General features: G+C 53.5%; 1 protein-coding gene across 4 annotated transcripts; it reads left to right on the forward strand.

Annotated features, from left to right (window-relative positions):
- Nucleotides 1-407: 407 nt before the first annotated feature.
- Nucleotides 408-20,845, forward strand: LDLRAP1 (low density lipoprotein receptor adaptor protein 1). Of its 4 annotated transcripts, none has more exons than XM_052810784.1 (9): nt 408-765; nt 5,304-5,446; nt 7,051-7,163; nt 9,914-10,028; nt 12,882-12,954; nt 13,405-13,488; nt 14,880-15,010; nt 16,641-16,675; nt 18,732-20,845. In XM_052810784.1, the coding sequence occupies exons 2-9, from the start codon at nt 5,351-5,353 to the stop codon at nt 18,874-18,876; spliced, it is 792 nt and encodes a 263-aa protein (XP_052666744.1). In that variant the 5' UTR covers nt 408-765; nt 5,304-5,350; the 3' UTR covers nt 18,877-20,845. The 4 variants fall into 4 exon arrangements, with proteins under 4 accessions (XP_052666744.1, XP_052666742.1, XP_052666743.1 ...); XM_052810782.1 differs by lacking the exon at nt 408-765 and adding an exon at nt 2,371-2,534; XM_052810783.1 differs by lacking the exon at nt 408-765 and adding an exon at nt 2,371-2,534 and having other exon boundaries at nt 14,883-15,010.
- Nucleotides 20,846-21,606: the final 761 nt, after the last annotated feature.

Here is a 21,606-nt window from a genome sequence, read left to right on the forward strand (position 1 = left end):
AAACTTGTTTCAGTGACGCTGCAGAGCTGAAAATAACCTTGAGAGAGTACGTGTGGAAAGAGCCGGTGGCTCATCAGGAGAGATGTCAATTAATGGGGAGATGGATGGGCGGTGATCAGCCGAGCGTGGTGGGGCTGGGGAGGTCAGCCACGTGGTGCTCACAGCTAGCAAGAAAGCAAGGTTTCCAAAAAATCGCTGCTCTGCTGCGCTCAGCACTCAGACATAAATAAATAGATTTGCTTTTGCTTGCCTGGCCCACAGGACCCGTGTGCCCATGGGCTTCTCTTGTGGGGCGGAAAGCCTTGGGTTGCCCAGCATGGCAGCAGGTAGATGAGTGTGGAACTGTGATTTTTGAGCTGCCTGATACTCTGCCGTCCTGGGGGGAGATGACACTAGTAGTTTTTTACCATTACAGGGATATTTTAAACTCAAATTGTGACTTTCAGGAAGGCTGGCTTGGATGGCACAGCCACGTTCAAGACCTTGATTAGGTGACTCCTCTCTCTCCCAGGCTGCTGTCACCATCCTTCACTCTCCAACTTGAGTGGTGACACTTGAAGAAATACGTTCTGCTACTCTCACGATATAACACCCACCCGAGACAGCACAGTGAGCAAAGCGAAGGGCAAACATCGACACCAGTGCTGGGATTCAGTGGGAAAACTCAGCCGGGGAAGGCAGCGCTGCAGGTGGGTCTCACACCCTTTGCAATAACAACCAGAGGAAGAGGAATACACCCCGTGCGCCTTGAAAGGAGCTACAAAGGTCAGTGCAGGAGTGGCTGTAGCAGGGGAGGATCGCAGCAGCAGGAACGCTGCGGATCTTTCCGTATCGGGATCGTGGCCAGTAGCTGCCCTGTGAAATTGCCGCGGAGGAAACGATGGGAAGGAAGCAGCAGAGCAGCACGCAAGTGCAGAAGCTGCTGCCTGAGTGAACCGGAGCATGGTGTGATATATTTAGCCAGTGGTGGTGCAAAATACAGAAATAGGAAAATAAATCACGGATGTGTCCGATACCTGCCAGGTGGCTTTCTCAAGCTAGTTTGTCAATGAATTAATTGCAAAGGTGTCTGCCTTAACTCATCAGATATTGGCAAGCGGGAAGTCCTCCAGTGAAATGCAGGCTGCTGGGTGGGAGCTGAGTTTCATCGATGATTTAGTGAAACATTTGAGCTTGCGCTTAAAACCCTGGACTTCAGTTAGGTCTCAGCATGTGCTTAAAGTAAGCGCAGATGCTTAAGTGAGTTGCTGCACGGAGATGGATCTATGTATATGCTCAAATTTGTTCCTGACGCAGCGATTTTTCAGGTTTTTTGGTATTTGCATGCCACTGCCCTTAGAGAGCGGCTCTGACGTGGTTAGCCTTCAGGGGAAGTTTCTTCTTTCAAGTTTCAGTCACCGTCCCGGCTCACCCCCTGCGTGCTAGATTCAAACCAGGCGCTAAGTGGAGACATACCAGTGGCACCGTCCTATTTTAGACTGGGCTTTTTGGAAGAGGTTCTGCTCAACCCTTCCACCACCCGCTCGTGTCCTGCTGCGGAGGGGAACCGGTCGCTGCCATCCAGCTGCCCGGCAGTTCGGCTTGGTGACTCCTGCGTGTTGGATCCCGGCTACAAACGTGAGAGGGGAATGTTAAAATTTACCTAAAAATGGATTTTCAATTACACAAATGTTTCTGTGAATAATAGGCTTTGTAAGGCATTATTCTACAAATCCTAAATATGGGGTTTAACCTCCTCGTTATTATCCCTTTAATTTCGGAAAGCCTTTGAGGGCCTTAATCTTCCATACAATTATGTTCAGGCTGAGTTAAAAGCATGCTGGCGGCTGCGGTGACACGGCGGGGCGGCACATGCTCAGGCTAACCTTTATCAAACACAATATTAAAATATTGTATCGCATTTTCTCATCCTGAGGTGGGGGCAATCAAATGCCCCTGGGGGGCAAACGCAACTTTTTTTGATGTCGCCTGAGGATGCTGAAGTGGGGTGACGTGGGTCATGCTCTCATGGAACCCCGGGAAAGGGTTTCCTGCCCTGAATCTCTGTAGGGACCCCCCCCAAACCGTGGGAAAGGAGGCCCCCCCCGTGGGAAAGGTGGGACCCCCGTGGAGCTGGTGTTTGCTGCCCCCCCCCCCTCCTCCCCCAGGCGTTTGGGAACAGTGGGGAAACGTTCCCACAGTGGGGAAACTCTATGGGGAGCAGCAGCTCCCCGCATCTCGGGGCGGGGGGAACCTGCAGCTTTCCGGGGACACCCCCCCCCCCCCCCCGCAAAAAAAAAAAAAAAAAAAAAAAAGCTTCGCGGGGACCCCCGGCGGGGTGGGCGTGGCGTGTCCCACTGACGTCACGGCGCCTTGATTTGCATGCGGGCCCCGCCCCCGGACGCGGTCAGCGCTGGCGCCGCAGGAAAGTTTGGCGGCGGGGCCGGGAGCGGCGCGGAGCGGAGCGGGGATGGACGCGCTCAAGTCGGCGGGTCGCGCTCTGCTGCGGAGCCCCAGCGGCCACAAACCCTCCTGGGCCGGCGGCCGACACAAGAGTGAGACCCGCCGCCCCTGCTTTTCCCCCCCCCCCCCAGCCCCCTGCAGCCCTCCCCCGCCTTGTCCTGCACCCACCCCCCCCCTTGTCCTGCACCCCCCCCCGTCCTTCTTCCCGGCTTTATCCCGCTTTTCACCCCCCTGCACCCACTTTTCTTCTTCCTTGAGCTTCCCCTCCCTCCTGCACCCCGTTTTCACCCCGCTTTACCCCCTCCGCTCCCCCTCCCTGGTTTTTTCCATGCCCCCCGTACCCCCTTTCTGCTTTGCTCCTCTCTCTTGCACCCCTTTTTTCACCCCTCTTTTTTGTCCCTCGCTTTGCTCCCCCCCCCATTGCACCCACCTTCCCCCTGCACCCCTTCCCCCGTGCAGCAGTGGGGTAGGATGGGTGGGTGCGGGGCTGTCCCTGTCCCCCAGCCTGGGGCAAGGGCTGGAGCCCAGCGGGTGGTTTCGGGCCTCGTCCCACTACTGGCTCCATCGCCCGATCACTGGCCCCTGGGCAAGCGGCCACTTGGCTACTGCCAGGTGTCCTCCCACTGTGGCGGGGAAAGGGGGGGACCAGCCCTGGACCCCCCAGCATCACAGTGGGCAGCAGGAGGGTGCCTTGTCCTGCCTGTACCGCCCGCAGGCGAGATCAAACTTCTTGATTTTACTAATCTGATGAGATTGACCCGGCATCATTACACCTTTTTGCTAGGATTAAGGGCTGACAGCTATGGGACACGAAGGGGACAGCTGGCTGGAGGGCGGCCTCGGGGCTCGGGGGGGGGCTGTGTGGCAGATGTGGGGTGCTGCCCCAACGTGGCCTTGCAGCATATGCCTGGCAGAGATGTCCCTTGAGACGCAGCAGCCCCTGGACTCACCCTGAGCCTGCTGCAGACCCACCTTGCAAACCACCCCCCCCCCGTGCCCTTCACTGGGTGGGGGGGCATCGCCGTCGCCCCACGGGACGGACACACCCTGGGCCTGGGCGCGATCGTTTGCAATTAACGGGAAGATGGGTGAAGTGGTAGCGAACGGTGCAGAACAGGATGCGTGGAGAGGTGTCTGTGCTGCCTCAGGTTCTCCTTCCTTTCTGAAAGCATTTCAGTGGCTGCGCTTAAACCACTCCTGTTTCCGTCCCAGGGCAGCGTGAGCTGTGGGTAGCCAGGGCCTCGCTGGAGCTGACATCGTCCCGGGCAGCGTGGGGTGCTCGGAGGGTCCCCGTCCTTGGTGGGGCCCCGAGCTGCCCTGCACGGGATACGGGAGCAGTGCCTGGCTAGCGAGGCAGGGAGCGCGGGGCAGGCAGCTGCCCGTCCGTCGCATGCAAACCACCCTCCACCCCGGCATGCTCACCTGGCTTCAGCTGCCGAGGGTGCTAGGACGCCGGCAGCACCCTTGGCTTTTGAAAAATCCAGATTTTTCACTGGCACCCTTTGTTTCTAGCTGGGATGTGAGGTAAATGCGGCATCCCGCCTGTCCTTGGGTTTTCCTTTTCCCTCTCCGGGTTTGGGACCTGTAGTGTCGGGTGCGGAGCTCCTGCCCTCCTGCAAACCTTTGTCTCCCCATGGGACCGCTCCCCGCCGCCAGCTTCCGTCACTTCGCCTTTAGCCAGTGCCAGGCTGGTTGGGGTGGTTCACCACTTGGCACCCACACCTGGCACTGGGAATGGTGCCGGGTTTTTGGCTTATTTCCCATCTCGCCTTCACCGGGAGGTTGAGTCACCGGGGGTTACCCCAGGGGCACGTCCGTCTGTCGTCCCCCCCCACAACCCTGCCTTCCTGGCGCTGCAGGTTCTCAGGGAGCCGCAGAGTTTGGGCCCGTTGCTTGGAGGCGGCCAAAGGAGGTTGAATACAGGGCAGCGAAGCCTTCAGGGACATGTTTTGTCTGTGGGCCGCTTCAGGAAGGCTGGGGTTTGTTGCCTCCTGCTCAAAGCAAGATCCTCCTCAAACACAAGAGCTGCAGATCCCGGGTTGCCAGCTCTGTGTCTGGAAGTTAGCTCCTGCAGTGCAATTTCAGGCTTAGAAATACCCACCTGACTGTCGGTTTGGTCCCAAACTTATCTCTGTATTTAGGAGCCTCCTTCCCACCTCCCCCAGCACGTAAGGGAAGAGGCCGGCGGCCTCCTGGATGATTTCCAGGGGAGAGCAGAGACCTCTCCTCCCTGAGGCTTCACCCATGTGGTGGGCTCTTCAGAGCTGTTGGTGACCAATTTAGCAAGTCGCAGCACATCACCTGGATCCCCGCAGCTGTGCGTGGGCTTAGCTAGCGGCAAATCCCTTCTTAGCCTCTGTGGGTTGGTGATGGTTAGCTCAGGGTAAGGTTATTGCCGTGTGTGGGGCGGCACCAAGCCCTCCCCTGCGCCTGGCTGGGGCTGATGTTCAGGGTCCCCCCTTGGTTGTGGTGCTGGCCTCGGCACTCACGATTAAACTGAGGAGCCGATGGATCTTAAAGGGTTGCTGCTATTTGCTCGTGGAAGAAATTCTGGGGCTTTATTTTTGCTGCCTTGGAGAGCTACAGAGGCTGACAATGATGTCCCCCACGTGAACACCTTGTGGTTTCTGCGTGGCTGAGGTGTGTCGTCACCTCTTCCAACAGCTGGGTCTCTGCCTCCTCTTCTTCCCCCAACACCTTGTGGAAGCTGTGGCAGCACGGCGAGCTCCAAGCTGCTCAGGCATGGGACTCCAGGCAGTAGCTAAACCAACACCCTGCTTGTACGTCAACCTTCCCTCAGGGCTTGACAGGGGTATCCTTGTGCGTTTGGGAATCTAAGAGCCTCTTTGTTGTCTCTCTAGAGCTCCCAGAGAACTGGACTGACACCCGCGAGACGCTGCTGGAGGGGATGCTTTTCAGCCTCAAATACATGGGCATGACGCTGGTGGAGCAGCCCAAGGGAGAGGAGCTCTCCGCGGCCGCTGTCAAAAGGATCGTTGCCACCGTGAGTGTCCATGCTGGAGCAGAGCCCTGTCTTCTGCTGTTCGAACACGGCTGTCACTGGGGAGAGTTTCAAAAGCCGCAGGTCTGGAGGCAGTGCTCTTCGTCTGCAGGCTGGGGGGTGTCAGGATTGCAGGTCCAGCTCTTGCAGGGGTGAGCAGGCGTCTGGTGGTTTAGGTAGAAATGCAGACAGCGGCAGTGGGAAGCCCTCAGGGACAGCCCCAGCCCACAGATGGGGCAGGCTGTGGAAAGCTGGTGTTACGTGTCTGAGCTCTGGCCCCCTTTGATAAGCTTGGGTGACCCTGGGTGTAGAAGAAGCCTCTGACCTTGTGAAATCAGCCTTCCCTGGGGCTGTGTTTCCTCTTGCAAGGCGGGATCAGCGTTTTGAGTGCAGCCAGCGCACGGCCAAGAGCTGACATGCAGTTCTGGGTTTTGCTTCCCAGGGTTTGGAGGGTTAAGAGGAGAAGGGAGCAGGACAGCTTGCTCCGATTCCCAGCCAATACAGCTGCCGTCCCGCGGTAACCTCTGATGCAAGAGGTACTGATTTTCAGCCATCCTCTAGCACCAAGCCTCCCTGGAGCCCCTGCTCACCATGCTCCAAGTAAAATTAACGCTTCTTTAAGCCCTTATAAAACTGAATGAGGCAAGGACCCAATTGTACAGTAAACCGTCGTAAAACTCAATGGGGTGGCGAACTGCGCTGGGTAATGACGGATCCTTTCCTGGCATGTGCTGAGCTGGACGGAAGGGGAGCGCTCACATGAAACGGGAGCTGCTGCTGGCAGAGCCTTTCATGTCTGCTCTGATCGACCGAGAATGGAGCCTTTAAATAAAAGGCCCAGGACTAAGGCCAGCTTTGGAGCGGCAGGACTGACCGCCAGCCGGTCTGGACATGGCTCAAGTGAGGTCTCCAGGGAGCAGGGCTGAGGATCCAGGTCTGCAGCCTGTAACTAGCTAGCTGTGTATTTTTTTTATATTTTTGGGGAGGCAAGAAGATGGGTAGTGAGCTGAATGTAACCTGAAGGCTGAAAGCACGAGGCTAGTAAATAAGAGAAAGTGGCACTTAAAAATCTAGTTACTTTTTAAGCTGGCGTGCTGACCTTGGCGCGGGGGATGCTTTCCAACTTGAGCAGGGTTTGGCAGCACAGCTTGAAGCCAGCTGCTTGGGAGCCCACGTCCTGTGGGACCATCCTGCTCCCAACACAGCTCCCTCGTTTGTGCTGGTGTCCCCCTCTGCTCCGGAGCTGGCCCTAAAGACAAAACTCCCGAGGGTTTCACCAAGCACTCGCCCAGCTCGGCCAGAGCAGCTGCTGCTTCGTGCGGGTGGCCACAGGGAAATTCTCCTGGAGGTGCTGGGCTGGAAGTACCTCTGCGCAGTGTGGGATGGACGGTGTGCGTCCTTGTCTTGTTAATGCCAGCAAAAATCACTGCTTCAGGAAAGGAAAAGTTTTAACAAGTGCCTTATCACACCTGGTAGCAAATTCAGTGTCTAGTAGTGACGAGTGCTATTAGGTAGTGTGTATCTAGAGTCTCTGCTCTGCTCGCATACCTTTGGATGTGTCAATGTTAAAAACCTGTAACTTTTCCCTTCCTCTTTTCCTTCCAAAGGCTAAAGCAAGTGGAAAGAAACTGCAGAAAGTGACTCTGAAAGTCTCGCCCAGAGGGATCGTGTTAAACGACAGCGGAACGAATGAGCTGATCGAGAACATCTCCATATACAGGTGGGTTATGGTATGCACCTCAGTGTGCGTGTGCCCCAAGGCTCCTCGTCTGCTCCAGTCTCCACCCAGGCTGAGCTGACGCCTCACTGGCCATCACATCTTGACGGAAAGCAAAGGTGGGGGAAGGAGGGTGGCTGCTAAATTTAAGGTAAATTTACGTCTGGTGCAAAAGCGTCCAGCTAGTGGTAAGGAAAGACGTGACGAGCCTGGAGGTGTTGAGTGTGCGGACCGTAGATGCGCAGCCAAGCGCTCCGTGGCCATGCGTGGCTTTACTGCCTTTTTTTGGCAATAGGAATGCCAAAGCATCTAGGGTGATGGCAAGAGTCTAACATGGAGGATGGTCGGAGCATCTCTGAGCGGGTGAGGATGTGAGCAACAGAGCTGGGGCTGCCCTCCCCTTGCTGGCTGCTCTGCACCTTTGATGTGTTTAAATAGCTCTGACAAAGCGTAGGGCTGGGACAGCTGTTGAGACCCATTACCAGTGTGGGGAGGGTGAGGATGGATTATCCCCTATCCACTCCTCTGACTTTGGCAAGTATTTCTTCCGAAGAGGCTGGGGGCAGGCGCAAGCCTGGTGGAACAGAGCTCGGCTCAGATCTGGCCCTTTCTATCTCCTTCATCTCTTCTCCCTCTACATCCCCCATGCTCTGCTTCTGTCCTTCACCCGCTGCGCTGTCCCCCTTTGCTAGATGTGGGATGGGGGCACTCTCTCTAACCAGACTACTAACCTGCTTGCTTTTCTCCAGTTCAAACTAAGCAGTTGCGTACAGCCACCGGTGCTGGGCCCCAGCCCTCCCCAGGAGATAAAGCTGCTGCTAAAGAGCAGAGCTGGGCGAAGCGGCCGTGCCAAAATCGGGATCGTTGCGCTGGTGTAAAAGCAGTCAGAGCCGTGGGGCCGGGGTTTCTAGATGCCGCCTTAAATTCTCCCCAATGCTTTAAGAGCCGTCGATAAAGCTGTTCCTCCTGGTCAATTCAGTTGACTGAAGTCAGCCCACCCTAAATATGCTGTTGATGTGGGGACTGACGCTGCTCCCCAGAGATGCTGGTGCTGTGGGAGCGGGCGTCACAGCAAAAGCTGGGGTCTGTGTGCTCTGGGGGGGGGGTCATCTCCCTACTCTGCGAGCGTGCTCCACCGGTGGTGGTCCCAGAGCTTTCCTGTAACACCTCTGCTGTCTTCTCTTCGGCTTTTCTATTCACCAGGATGATCCTGGCTCTGAGCTCTTGCCCCAGATCATGTGCTGGGGCAGGATGGGGTGGCCGCAGCCAAAATGCAGCCACTGTCACCAGACGTGCTGCTGCCAGAGGCCTCGGTTGTAAAACTGGCTCAATTCAGAGGCGGGTGTGAGTTATCCATTCCCTGGAAATTAATGGCCATCAAATATCGAGCTGAGTGCTGGGGATTGTTGGAAGGGCTGCGTGCCTGCGCAGATGACCTTCCGCGGCTTCGTCACAATTGTCGAAAGAGTGGCCATGCTGTTTTGGGAAAAATGGGAGAAAGGAATGAACTTCCAAGTGCCTGTTTAATCCAGAGCGTGGCTCAGCTCTGGAAAACAAAATGTAGGCCATTGAGCAGAGGCATCCTCACACGCAACAGGAAACTAATGCAGTATAAATACATTTTGAATGTGGCTTTTTTTAAGTCCCAGCATCTGCTGGCAACTGAGACCTTCCAGTCCCCTCTCTGCAAATTCTTGGAGGCAGCGAGAGTGGGAGCTGAAGGGGCAATGTGGGGCCATGGGAAAACTTTCACCGAAGTGTCCCACTTTTTCCTCGGGTTTTCTCTTTCCTTAACACCTGTTTGATCTGTCGCGTGCCCAGGGAAGAGGCTTTGCTTGCTTGCTAGTGCCTGCCGCCTTGCACTAAACCTCCGGGGCTGCTCCGGCCTGTGCTCGCTGGCTCCAGACGAGACGCTCAGTCCTGCAGCTCCTGGCATGGATGGACCCGTGGGAGATGGTGCTGGCTGATGCTGAGGGACCCGCTGCCCTGCAGGAGGGAGCTGAGCCCTCCTCGGTCAGAGCCTGGTCTCCCCAAACAGGTCAGCCTGTTGCTCTTCCAGAGCCTTGTTTGGCATTTTGGAGTCAACCCTGCCCTGCTCGGGGGCTGGGAGAGACACGGCCATCCTGGGGATGCTCCACGGAGGAGGCTGAGCCTCCTTCCCCATGTCCCGTGTGCTCAGGGGTCTCGGAGCACACTGTGCATCTGCTACTGCGGATCTCGGAGCCTGAATTTCAGCCTTTCCAACAGCTTTTCTTGGGTACCCGTGCATCAATTTCTTTCCCTGGTTTGAGCCTCAAGATTAAATCATAGGCTGAGAACAGGTCCTTCTCTCTCCTTGCAAGCTTATTCTCCAAGGAAAATCTTCCGAGTCTCTCTTCTGAAGGCAGAGCGTTTGTCAGGCGTAGTCCCAGGCTGGCACACTGCAGAGTCTTTACCTTCTCTAGCCTGTCCTTTCCCACAAGGTGAAACATTTTCTCTTCCCTCCTGCCTCTGTGTGTGATGCACATGGTTCACACCGTGGCTGTGGGAGTTGCTCTTGGCTTCTCTTACGCTCGAACCAGCGGCATCGACTCCTCTGCTTTGGGACGAGTTGCACTGAAGCCTGGTAACGCTCCTGTGCTCCCTCTGCCTTCCCTGCTTGGCTCCGGAGCTGGAAGCCCTGGGGTAGGCGCTTGCTGGCAGGTCAGAGGAGGGGTTGGTTGATCTCCCTTGCACGCAGTGCCCCGGACAAGACATTTCATTCTGTCTTTCAGGATATCCTACTGCACGGCAGACAAGATCCACGATAAAGTGTTTGCCTACATTGCCCAGAACCAGCTCAATGAGAACCTGGAGTGCCATGCCTTCCTCTGTACCAAACGGAAAATGGTCAGTCCAGAGGAAGAAATGGGGATGTGGCTGTAGGAGGAGGAAGCAGAGAGGGGCCGCGCCGGTGAGATAACAGCTCTGCCCCTAGTTAGAGCGAGGGGGGACCCTGCCCCAGTGAACGGCTGCGGGAGAGCACCCACCCTCCCGCTGCCATCACTGCCTGCCCACAGGCAGTTAATCCTGGCGATGCTGCCCAGCGCCTGGCCATTGCTCTCCATCGCTCTCTCGAGCGGGCGTAATTCCGGGCTGGATTCAGCCCATTGTCTTGGCAGGAAAAAGCCTTTCTACCCCAAGATCTGGGGCGGGGGTGAAAGGACCTGGCCCTGCACCGGCACCTGAAACCCCCCTGTCGTGCTGCGGTCCCAGCTGCTGGGACTCTTCCCTGCTCAGCATCCGCTGCCCCGGGCTGCCGGAGCCCGTCTGAGCCCGGCGTGCGGAGAGAGGCTTTGGCAGGCGGGGAGGTCTCCGGGGAGGCTGGCAGCAAGGTTCCTGGGGGTGGCCTCATTGATGGGAGGCATTTAGCCAGTGGTTCTGGGCTTGCCGCCCTGGCTTCCTTCCATTTCTTGCTGTTGAAGCTCCTCGTCCAGTTTTGAGCAGCGTCTTTGCAGACAGGGCCATGTCTTCCCAGCCGGAGCAGCGCAGGAGACCCCACTGCGTGCCAGCGGGGCTCAGAGCGGAGACCTGTGTATAGAAAACGATCTCTGGCTCTTTCTTTGAACCCGCTCGTGGGATTTTTTCCTGCCGATTCAGTGTATCAGGATGGGCAGGGACCCAGCACTGATGAGCTGGCGAGGGAGAGAAGTGGGTCGCTGGGCACTGGCTGCAGGTGGGGCCAGGAGAGCCCTGGGGGTCTCTTCAGTGGAGCCAGAGCTGAGGCTGAGCCCCTTCCCCACGGCAGGAAGGCGCTTTAGGGGAGAGGAAGGGCAGGTCAGATCCCTCTGCCCCCAGAAATCCTTTCCCTCGTGTCTGTTGCGGGGCTCGAGTGGAGAACGGGATCTCCTGAATCTGCAGGTGCATCCCAGCGTGGTGATTCCTGGGTCCTTATTAGCATCCCTGTGCCCAGAGCGTGGCCACCACAGCTCTGTTAATATTCTGCGCTTCTCCTGACTCGTTTGGGTTTGTTTTTTTTTTTCAAGGAGAGAATAACAGAAGCTACAAGTTGTCTCTCCTTTCTGCAACGTGCGCTCCCATCCTTGCACGGCACAGATAAGCCTCGCTCTGCAAATTAAAATTTAAGTCTCTCCAGTGCTAAAAGAATTATCTCCGTGGTACATCAGCTCAGTGCGTCTCCCTCCAAATAATGTTCTCCAAGGCCTTTTGTGGCAAAAACTAGAAATACTTTTTTTTTTTCCTTGTCTATAAAGCGCATGAACATCATGCTGGTTAAGGTGATGCCCTGCTGCCAGACCAGAGACTGTCCCTGCCCCAGGGCAGGGTCCCTGAATGTACACACAGCTACCAGTCGTGGGCATAGAATTAGTCTATATTTTTAGTTCATGGGTAATTCTCAACGGTAGCTGGGTCTATTAAACTTGATTCAGATGTGACAGCTTAAATTGTAAACAGCTGTGAGGAGTTTCATACTTAATTACCATATTTAAGTTTTTGCCATAAAGCATTTGCACTTCCATCAAAGATGTAAATAGCTCCGACATTCAAATGAGCTCTCCTGCTTTGCGAGGCTTAATTGGCACCAATAGGTTTGCTGGGTCTCCTCGCCCCTCCTGTGCGGGACTGCCTGGCTTTTGGGGGACGCCTGTGCTCCGTTTGCGCTACCCCCCACGTCTCCATCCTCCGAGCTACCAGGGGCTGCGGGTTATGGACCCGGATCCGGGTTTGTTTAGTTTGCAGCTTTGTAAAACAAACTCATGCCTCAAGGCTCCTGCGAGGCGCCAGCCTTGCAGAGTGTTACTCGTTATCTCCTTGCACTTAAACTGCTCATGAGTTCTGCCTCCTCCTAATGAAACTGGCATTTATGTCACTATTTATACATCTCCAGCAACTCACGCTATTTAAGGTGGTGGGGTTTTTTAATGTTGCTCAAGCTCTCAGCTTGGGGAGGAACGGAGGGACTGAAGGGGAAGGTGTCCCTGCTCCTGCTGTGGCTCTGGCTGGTGGTCTAAGCCAGCGAGACCCCAGCTTAGCTCGGGGGAGCCGGGGGAAGACCCTGGGATCTCTCTTGTCCTGCCCGTTGGAGAGCGCTGCATATCCGTGGTGTTTTACCCTGCTGCCTCTTTTTGGAGCATCCTCGTGCATGCGGTCGTGCGCGGTGCCGGGGAGGGATGGGCTGCAGCTCTGCGCATCCCTCTCCAGCACTGGTGCGGCTGACGGCGGCGTGGTCCAGGGCTCGGCCCGGGCGCTGATTCCCTTCGAGATGATGGTCGTTCTGGTGGGTGATGCTCTGCGGCGGGTGCAGCCCAGCTCAGCCCTGGAGCAGGGAGCCACATCCCTCAGGGAGCTGCAAGGACGAGCCCGGGGCCATGCAGCGCTTGCACCTTGTTTAGATCACGCTTAAGCGTGGGGTGCAGGAAGAGTTGCGCGTGTGCCCCGCGGTCAGGAGCAGCTCTTCTCTCCACACCCGTCAGCACGATGGCTGTGACAACCATGTCCCTGCCTCCTCTGTCATCCCATTACACCTAAAGACTTGTCTACAATGAGCTGCGTGTCCTACATGGAGCAAGTCTCTGCTTCCATCAATATTTGATCACCCCTCCCCAGCCAGGCGGGGAGTGCGCAGAGCGGAGGACTGGTTGGGTCCAGGTTAATGTGAATCTGCAAAGCAAAAGCTCCAAATTATTTAAATCTACGTGAGGACCCGTCAATTAACATGCTGCCTCACCGCTGTCTTTCCAGGCACAAGCAGTCACCCTCACCGTAGCCCAGGCCTTCAAAATCGCATTTGAGTTCTGGCAAGCAGCTAAGGAAGGTAAGTTGTTTTTTTTTTCTCCCCTCTTCCTACTCTTCAAGTGAAAGCTGAAGGGATGACTTTGGGGTTTTTCCAGCTTTCAAGTGCCTTTTCCCCTTGTCCTCCAAATTTCTAGGGTGCTGTTAAGGTTGGTGCAACCTCTGGTGTGATTTAAGGCATCTTCCAAGTTTTTCTCGACAGCCTTGTCAATCCACCCAAATTTTGGCTGCGCTCCTTTCTTGCAGGCGGGGTGTGAAGGACCTGGTGCTTCTCTGTGGTACCTCAGAGCCCTGCCGCTGTTGGGATTTTTGCTTTCACCTTCCACGAGATTATAAAACGCACCCAGAGCCTGGGCTGCTGTGAGCAGAGGAGACCTGGTGGCCTGTCCTAGCTGTCCCGCCCCGTCCTTCCTCCCTAAAAGCTTGTGGGGGAGCGTTCTGCGGGCAGTGACAGGGTCTCCTTCTTTTGCAGAGAAGGAGAAGCGGGAAAGGTCCCTCTTGGAAGGAGAAGGGACGAGCAGCCCCAGCTCGGAAGCCCCTGCCCACCCTGACGCACGTAAGTCACCAACAACAGAGCTTTGCTTCGGGCTCGGGGATGGGGAACGTGAGGTCTGCAGGGTTTTCCCTGAACGGGGCAGGCTCCTGGGAAGGCTTTGAAGACCAGCAAGGAGCAAATATTTTTGTCGTAGCGGAGATGTTGCCCTTGGCAGAGCGCTTGGGACGCCATGGCTGCCTGCCGAGTCCTTCCATCTCCCCCTTAAATATCTCATACAGCCCCTCATACGCAGCTGCTGCCACCCCAAATCTGTTTACTTCTGCCCCAGGCAAATTGGCCATAATGTCCTTATGAGCTTAGTGTGGACCCCCACGTCCCAAGTTTGATTTCGGGTTTGTCTCGGACCTGAAACACTTGCCGTCGCATTGGCTGAAGGAGATGGACATCCAGGTACCACTCCGCCTCCAGCTCCCCTAAGGAAGGAGAGGTGCATGAAAATAAAACAATTAAATAGTAAACCCCTTCATACCCCCTCAGTGCCTGGCTGTGGGTCCTCTGTTGCCTCTGAAATGCAAAACACATAGCCAGGGAGAAGTGGGACAAAAGGCTAATCTCTCTTCCATGCTGGCTGTGGAGATAAGAGGATTTGGCACAGAGGAAAATAGCATTAAACTGGGCTTCCTTCCAGGCTGGCATGTCTCATTTCTTCATGTGAAGGCCCAGGACTGGAGGAATCTGTCACAAATGGTGGCACATTGGGATAAGTGAGGCCCGGGACTGCCACAGGTGTAGAAATGGGCTCTGGTGTCTGCCTGAGGGATGCTCCGCAGCTGGGGTGCTTCTGCATCCCCCCTTAGTGCAGGGTGGATGATGGGGAGGATTTGAGGCTTCTCTGAACCAACCCAGCCTGCGGTGTACCGGCAGCCCCCAAGCTACAAACTGTTCTTCACGCAATGCAGGATTTGCCCTTGGTCCTATAAAGTAGTGATGCATCTTTGTAAGATGGTGAATCGGTGCCGTGGGCTGAGCTGAGGATGTTGCCCAGGGTCTGTTCCTAGTCTGGGCTGTGAAGCTCTGGGGTTGGGATGTCCTGAGTGGGATGTGTCAGCTTTGCCTGGGGCTGATCCTGACTCATCCTGAATGTAAGTGGGTACCCAGGAGCCTCCCCTGATGGCTGCTGGAGGGATGAGCCGGCCGATCCTCCCCTGCGTCCCTGTCGAGAGGGTCTCGGATGCCTGATCTGAGCATCACGAATTACTCAGGCTGAAACCACAGCCCCCACTGGGGTGAATGCAGCTCCTCCACGCTAAAATTTGGGGCCATCCTGAAGGAATTTGATGCAACCCTTGGATTCCCCTCTTCAGGGGAAGCGATTACTGCAAAAAAGCTTCGTCTCATATCATCTCTGTTTTCCCCTCCCCTGCCTCATTCCCTCTCCGCTCTGTTCACAGCAGCAGCCACGGGGAACTTGCTGGATTTAGAAGATCCTGCCAAATCACCCCTGACCAGCAGCGCAAACTCCCCGCACTTAGATAACAGCATGTTTGGGCCCAGCTCCTCTGTAAATAACAACGTGGTGTGGGTAAGTGTGTGCCCGGCGCACCGTGGCATCTGCCGAACCGGAGGGATGCAATGCCACCTCCGTTTTGTGCGCTTCAGGTCCCATCGTGGGGCTTTTTCTGGGATAAACCCTCCCTGGGAGCTCTGGGGCAGCTGAGCTGTTCAGGCAGGGTTTCAGAGATGCCTGAGCAAGCTGGGTTTCAGTGTCCTACTCGAAATGATCGATTAGTGTTTGAGTACCTACTGCCTTTTTTAGATTCTGTAAATAAATGAATGAGATTGTGAGGCACTCTGAGAAATGCCACTGTCAGATAATTGAATATTACTTATTCTTGAGCAGCATTTCTCAGTGGTTTGTCACTTAATTGAGAGACCACCTAACTGCTCTGTTCAGGGGAAAAAATCATTATGTCCATGGCTTTTGTTTACTGTTCACTAAAATCAGGTTATATTTATGTTCATTATTACTCTTATTTTTCCCTTGTTCTTGTTTGCGGCTGTATCTGGCTTGTATGAGCATGGATAGCTTCTCTAAAATGTCCTCAGTCATCTGGCTTAATTGTTTTATGGACCGCTAATACAAAAATAACGACCCAGCCCGTGTGCCTGGGTGTGCATCTGTCAGGGAGCCTCCTCCATGCCCAAGTGGCTCCATCATCAACCAGGCTGGGGCTGGTCTTTGAAGCCCCACTTGATCTGGGACCTCATCCCTGCCACGTGCCCTCTCTGGAAACACGCCATCTGCTGAATTTTGGAGAATGGACTGATAAAGGCCTTTGCCTGGAGCCTGTTTCTTGAGTCTGCCGGGTCTGAGCTTGAGGCTTTTCAGGTTAAACCTGAAGATCAACTCTAAGTCATATCAAATCTTGGAGGCTTATCAGCGGTCTCCAATCCCTCCCTTCTTGCCGAGTTTTCATACTTTACATATTACATTAAGTCTGTAAGTGCATCACACGACGCCCTCACGCAGGGCCCATCTTCCTGCATGGGAAACCTTTCTCCCTCAAGCAGCTAAAATCCTTTCCCTGGGAAACCTTAAGAGCAGATCAGAGATCAAGGATCCCAGAACCGCTTTCAAGCAGCGCAGCTCCCCCCTGTGCTGGTGCAGAGTTGCTTTCCTGATTCAGAAGAGCCCCGAGGGATGCCTGGAGCATCTTGCCGAGCTCTGTCCGGGTCCCCCCTCGTAAGCAGAAGCCTGCTGCACATGCCAGTTGCATGCTGAGAGCTGGAACAGCCGAGGGCTGTGGTTAACCCCAGAGGGGGATGTGGTCCAGCTGATGGGCCAGATCCAGCCCGTGCAGGCAGCAGAGCAGAATTAGCCTGGTTTGGACATGGTGGGAAAGGGCCAAGACCCTGCCCCATCCCTGGGCTGCGAGGGGAGCGCAGCATCCCAGACCCGAGCCCTGGGATCTGCTCTGAGGAAGCCCGGACCACCCAGAGTTACGCCTCTTGCCCTGGGGCTTGTGCAGAGAGTGAGATAAAACCTGCCCGAGGAGGCAGGTTGCCGAGAGGAATGTTGCTTTAGGGGCTTGGAAGTCAATACATATATATTTTTTTGTCTGCCGTGCTCAAGTGCAGAGCCGGATCTCTAAATACACTTTTGTACATTCTCTTAGCAACTACTGCTCTCTCTTTTTATCTCTTTAACAAAGGAAATGGATGATGGTCTCGACGAGGCATTTTCAAGGTAATTCTAATAACTCCCTTTACAAGTTCATGCCACCAGGGACCAGCCCAGGAGACTTGACTAGTGACTGGCTTTTAATAATGCTTCTAATCTAATCAGCCACCGTGATCTGACCTAGGCAGCTGCCCCATCAGTGCCTCAGCCGTTAATTGAAAGATAGGCTTTGAGGCTGGCTGATAAGCCAAATATTTTGACAACCTTTTAAGGATGGAGAGAGGCTGTATGTGATAGGGAATTTAATTCCCCAAGCAGTTGGCGTGTCTGCTCCCGCTTGCCGGGGTGGTTTGAGGCTGCCTGTTTCCAGCCTCTGCGCTAGCTGCAGCGATGCTGGTCCCAGCTTCTGGCACGGGGGACTTTACCCTTCCTCGCCCCTCCGTGAGGTTTGAACTAACTCTGGGACTTCGTTCCCATCTGTCCCCAAACCAACAGCAACTGCTGAGGGCAGCCTCCCTGCTCCACCGGTCCTTGTTGCAGCGCGGTTGCATCAGGATGACTCTGATGCACCAATTTTGAATTCAAGCACCTGAGCACATTTAGAGTTTGTGGCCGTAGCTTCATGGGGCTTAGTTCGCTTTCCAATCTGAATTAAGAGCTTTCCTGCACATGCATGCCGAGCAATCCAGCAATGTTAAACAAATCCATTTTCTTTCAAGTGAGTTTTCCTGTCTGTCCTCGTGCAGGCAGGCCCCTGCGGGGTGATGGGGATGCTTTAGTTTATGTGGGTCCCATCCTCCAGATAGTGCGTGAAGCCACCCGGCCGCCGTTCGGGCAGCATGAGCTGCAGAGGGCCCAGTTTGGGCAAAATACTGCCTTGGGTGCAGATGCTACAGGCAGCAGCGAGGTGCCAGACCTCCTCCTCCGGCTGGGAGGTGCTGGAAGAGGGAGTCGGGCAGTAGCAGGGCTGAGCCCAACGCTGTCACCCCCCCGAGAGCCGCTCGCCTCCGCCGGGGTTTGCAGCAGTGCAAAAAGTGCACACTCAGCCCCAAGAAAACAGACCTTCGTGTCTTGTTTGGCTCTCGGGAATGATTTACAGCTTCCACTTCCACGGCAGCCCTGTCCCAAGTCGTGTTTGATAAAGGGGCTGCTTGAATTTACATGTTAATGTCATCTATTTTCCTCACCTCTGTTCCTTGCCCTACTTAATTAAGCAGATGTTGTTGGTTGCGGTCTTTTGTTTTGCATTGCTGGATGCCAAGCTGTCACATCACCCTTAGCCTTCTGGTGACTCAGTGTTTGGACTGCTCATCCACCGAGGCGGATGCTTCTGAAAGCGTTCCTGCCACAACATCATCGCTGGGCATTTTTCTTCTTTATTTAAAAACGTGCATGTGGCTACTTTAATCTGAGGCTTATTCGACACCATGCCTCCCCTGGACGAAACACCAAATATGAGTTAACCTTTGGCCCTGGGAGAATTGATGCTGCAGTGTTACGTTTTCACAGAGGTATTTAATAACACAACAATAAACTGGGGCTTGTTAGGTTTTGCAAAACATCTGGGGTGTGCTGAGATGAAGACCTCTTAAAGCTGATCCCGTGGGCTATTAAACATCATCTGAGTCCGGCTGTGTCTTAACCCAAAGAGTTAAATGCTTGGGCCGGGGAGTGCTGCGGGCAGCGAGCTACAGCACACGCTGCTGCTGCTGTGTGTGTCCAGACACAGCACCATGAAAACTGAGTCATTGCAATGAGGCTGCTCCTTTGGTCAGCAGAGCCTTTACGTTAAGATCCCAGCTAACGATGCACCCGCCAGCAATAGCTCGGGGGAGGAAAAGGGCACTGTTCTGCCAGGCCATTAATATACGGGATGTCCGGACTGCAAATTCCCTGGATGCCTGTAGGGGAGATGTTAGGATAAACCAGCAACAAAGCTGCAACAAACTTGAGAGAGCTGCAAATGGTATGTGCCAGCTCTTCCCTTACCGAATTATTTCATTCCATTGGAGGATTTTGAAATGTGGAACTGCAGCTAGGGTTCAGCATTACGGATGCATCAAGCATCCAGGCTATAAACTGCACGGATTTGCGTTCTTACTTTCTGTTTTTCTCCCCTCAGACTGGCTCAGTCGAGAACAAACCCTCACGTCCTCGAAACGGGACTGACGGCTCAAGACATCCAGAGTGCAGAAACGCTCTCACCTGCAGACTGGAACAAAGTAGATTCCAACACAGGCGAGAAAGATGATCTGTTCATGTTTTGAGGTCAGATGCATCTAAGAGCTGACAAAAGAAAAACCACTAAAAGTCTACAGACTGAATCATGCTGTTCTGGGTGCTGTACACAAGGGACTCTTCTGAGGGCTCTTCACCAAGTCAGATGATGTTACAGCACAGCTTAGACCAAAGCTTTAGAAATCTAATGCAGATTTTTATACCTTGCTTTTATCTAAACCACGAGATGCTCTTGAACATATTTATTCATAGCCGTTACAGTTTACATGTATTATTGGAAGGTGTGTAGAGCATCTACAGTATTATGTGGCAATATACCATGGAAGAACCTTCAGCAGTGCCTGTTCCTCTCTGAAAAAAGACTATGCAACACCAAAGTCTCTCTGTATATACTTTTCTAGACAAAGGTCTGCAGATGCAAATGCAATTGCAAGCACAACTGTTACTAATCCACTGTTTCTTGAACAACACATCACCTGCCTAGGCGGAGGGGAGGAGATCTGCAGCAGCTGCTAACAGTGTTAAAATCAAAGAGGTAGCAGAGATCTTGCTTTTGTTGCGAATGTCTGTGATATTCTCACAGTTGTCAATCACCCCTATGGGTTCTGGCTGTTTCTTCGCCAGCTTTGTATGGGAATTGACACTTTTATACCCAAAGACTCTATGAAGTTTTGCACTTTAAAACTTGAACTGAAAGCAGTGGTCCGAATTGTCAAGGTAAGCAGTGCCTGTAACTTCTCTTCAGAAGCTATTTACCCCCCAAAAAAACCCAACCCTGCAATGCTGCAGATCTGTTTCAAAACTGACTACTCGCGTGCACCATTTCTGATGCGACTCAAAATACTAAGGCTCCGTTGCACTGTTGGCTTTAAAAGCAAAACCACCAGGGAGTAACAATTTGTTTTGCTAAAGCGTGTTGAAAGTTGCAGGTTGGGTGAACCCAGTAGCGCAATAGATCTGTGTTCTTAGCTCTGCTAAGTGGATTTGGCTGTGCATGCCTTTTTACTGTCTCAGAACCATTTGGTTGTTGCTCACTCAATAGACTCAAATGGAATTGGATTAGGCAACACCAATACCTGGATGTTCAATTAGCAAGAGGTGCCCCTTCCAGCAGGACTCCGATCCTTTTCCCCCACCCCCGACAGCCGCATCTCTGGTGAGGCTTGGGAAGCTGTCTTCATCTGCTCCTGGAATTGAAAATAAGTAATGGAGGTATAAAGCTTATGCTAATTAAAAGATTAACTTTAATGATCCTAAATAGTCGCACTGACCGTTTGCAGTGTTTGTGGCCTTATGTGAAGTATACTAATCTGTTTTATAGATTTGTAACTTGGTTTTGAAACACTAATTCATTCCCCAGATAGCTCTTTATAACTCTTTTAAAACTGCTTGCAGAAAAAAAAAAAAGAAAAACCTCTTTGTCAGCTGTAAGAATTTATTAGGAAACAGCTGAGTGACTCTAACTTAGATTTAATTTTTTTTTTTTCCCCCTAAGTGTTACTGTGATAAGGTATTGAGGACTTGTGAAGCTGACTCATCATGTCTCTTAATAAAAAGTGTGCTCTGTTTATCCTGCAAAATTGTGTTTAAAGCAATTTTACATCTTGAAACTACTGTGCCCGTGACTTACTTGATCTTATGTGTAGCATCAGTCTCTCACAACTGAAGGAATTATTCAGAGTCTGTCTGTGCTAAAGAGGCACACGGTAGAGACATGAACCTATCGCGTAAGCGATGCCAAAACTGTGCAGAAGTGGTTGTAGTAAGCGCCTTGTCCCGACCCCAAGGAGTGGTGATCTTCCTAGAAAAGAGCTTGGGCTGTAGGAATGGACCGTGAGGATTTCTCTGTACATTGATCTTTCTCCTTTTCTAGAGACTCTAGGAGCATGTACTGAAATGCACAATACTATATATGTATGTATATAGTTTTTTAAGAAAACCTTAATGCTGTAAAGAATATCTCTACTGAGGAAAATAAAAGTTCTACCATTTTTTGGAGTGTCTGTGCTGGGTGACTTTATTTTTACCGTGGTCCTTTTAATGTGTAGAAGCCTTTATATTTCTAACTGGTTGAATTCTCCGTCTCCCTTGATGCACAGCAGTAAGCCATCGGAAACATCCACGGGAGGTTTCTGTCCCTTGGAAGGCTGTTCCCAGGGCCATCCAGGTGGGAAGATGGCTGCAGTTAGACACTAGTCCGTGGTGTTGCCTCCAAGAAACGCTTATGGGACTGGATGCGGCCACGCAGGATGCACAGAGGATGCGCAACGGCCGCCTTCCCTCCTGCATGGGGCCGGGACCGTCACGGCCAGGTCAGTAAATCTGTCCCTGCCTCAGCCCCTGCGTCACTGGATTGTCCTCCAGGTAGGGGTGTGACGGTGGATGAGAAGAGGGAGGTTGGTGCTTCGGGCTTGTCTGCAGAGAAAACGTGATGCTGGTAACATCAAAAAACAAAATCTCTTAATTGATAGAGATTTCTGAGTCGCTGTGCGAAATGCTTCTCCCTGGGGGGGAGTTTAATTTGTACAGCTGCCTTTTAAATACAAACAGCCCAGAGATCCCGGCACAGCCCTGTGTACTCAGCCTCCCCCTGCAATTCCTGCCTTTGCTGGCTGCGAGCTTGGAGCGACTGGGCTCCCGCAGCTCCCGGGCTAATCACACTGCTAACGCTCGTCTGGGAAGCAGACAGAAATTCATTTGGGGATGCTGACAGATTTAACCTGCGCGTACCACCACGCTGCCTTTGGGGTATTGGAGCT

Source organism: Harpia harpyja, chromosome 16 (genome assembly GCF_026419915.1).
Source record: "Harpia harpyja isolate bHarHar1 chromosome 16, bHarHar1 primary haplotype, whole genome shotgun sequence".
In the NCBI taxonomy this organism is placed as follows: Eukaryota; Metazoa; Chordata; class Aves; order Accipitriformes; family Accipitridae; genus Harpia; species Harpia harpyja.

Excerpts from the sequence above, each read along its gene's own strand:
- LDLRAP1 (XM_052810782.1), top strand. The coding sequence starts at position 2,450 with ATGGACGCGCTCAAGTCGGCGGGTCGCGCTCTGCTGCGGAGCCCCAGC. Across the intron at positions 15,011-16,640 it reads TAAATAACAACGTGGTGTGG|GAAATGGATGATGGTCTCGA; the intron begins GTAAGTGTGTGC and ends TCTTTAACAAAG. Across the intron at positions 16,676-18,731 it reads CTCGACGAGGCATTTTCAAG|ACTGGCTCAGTCGAGAACAA; the intron begins GTAATTCTAATA and ends TTCTCCCCTCAG.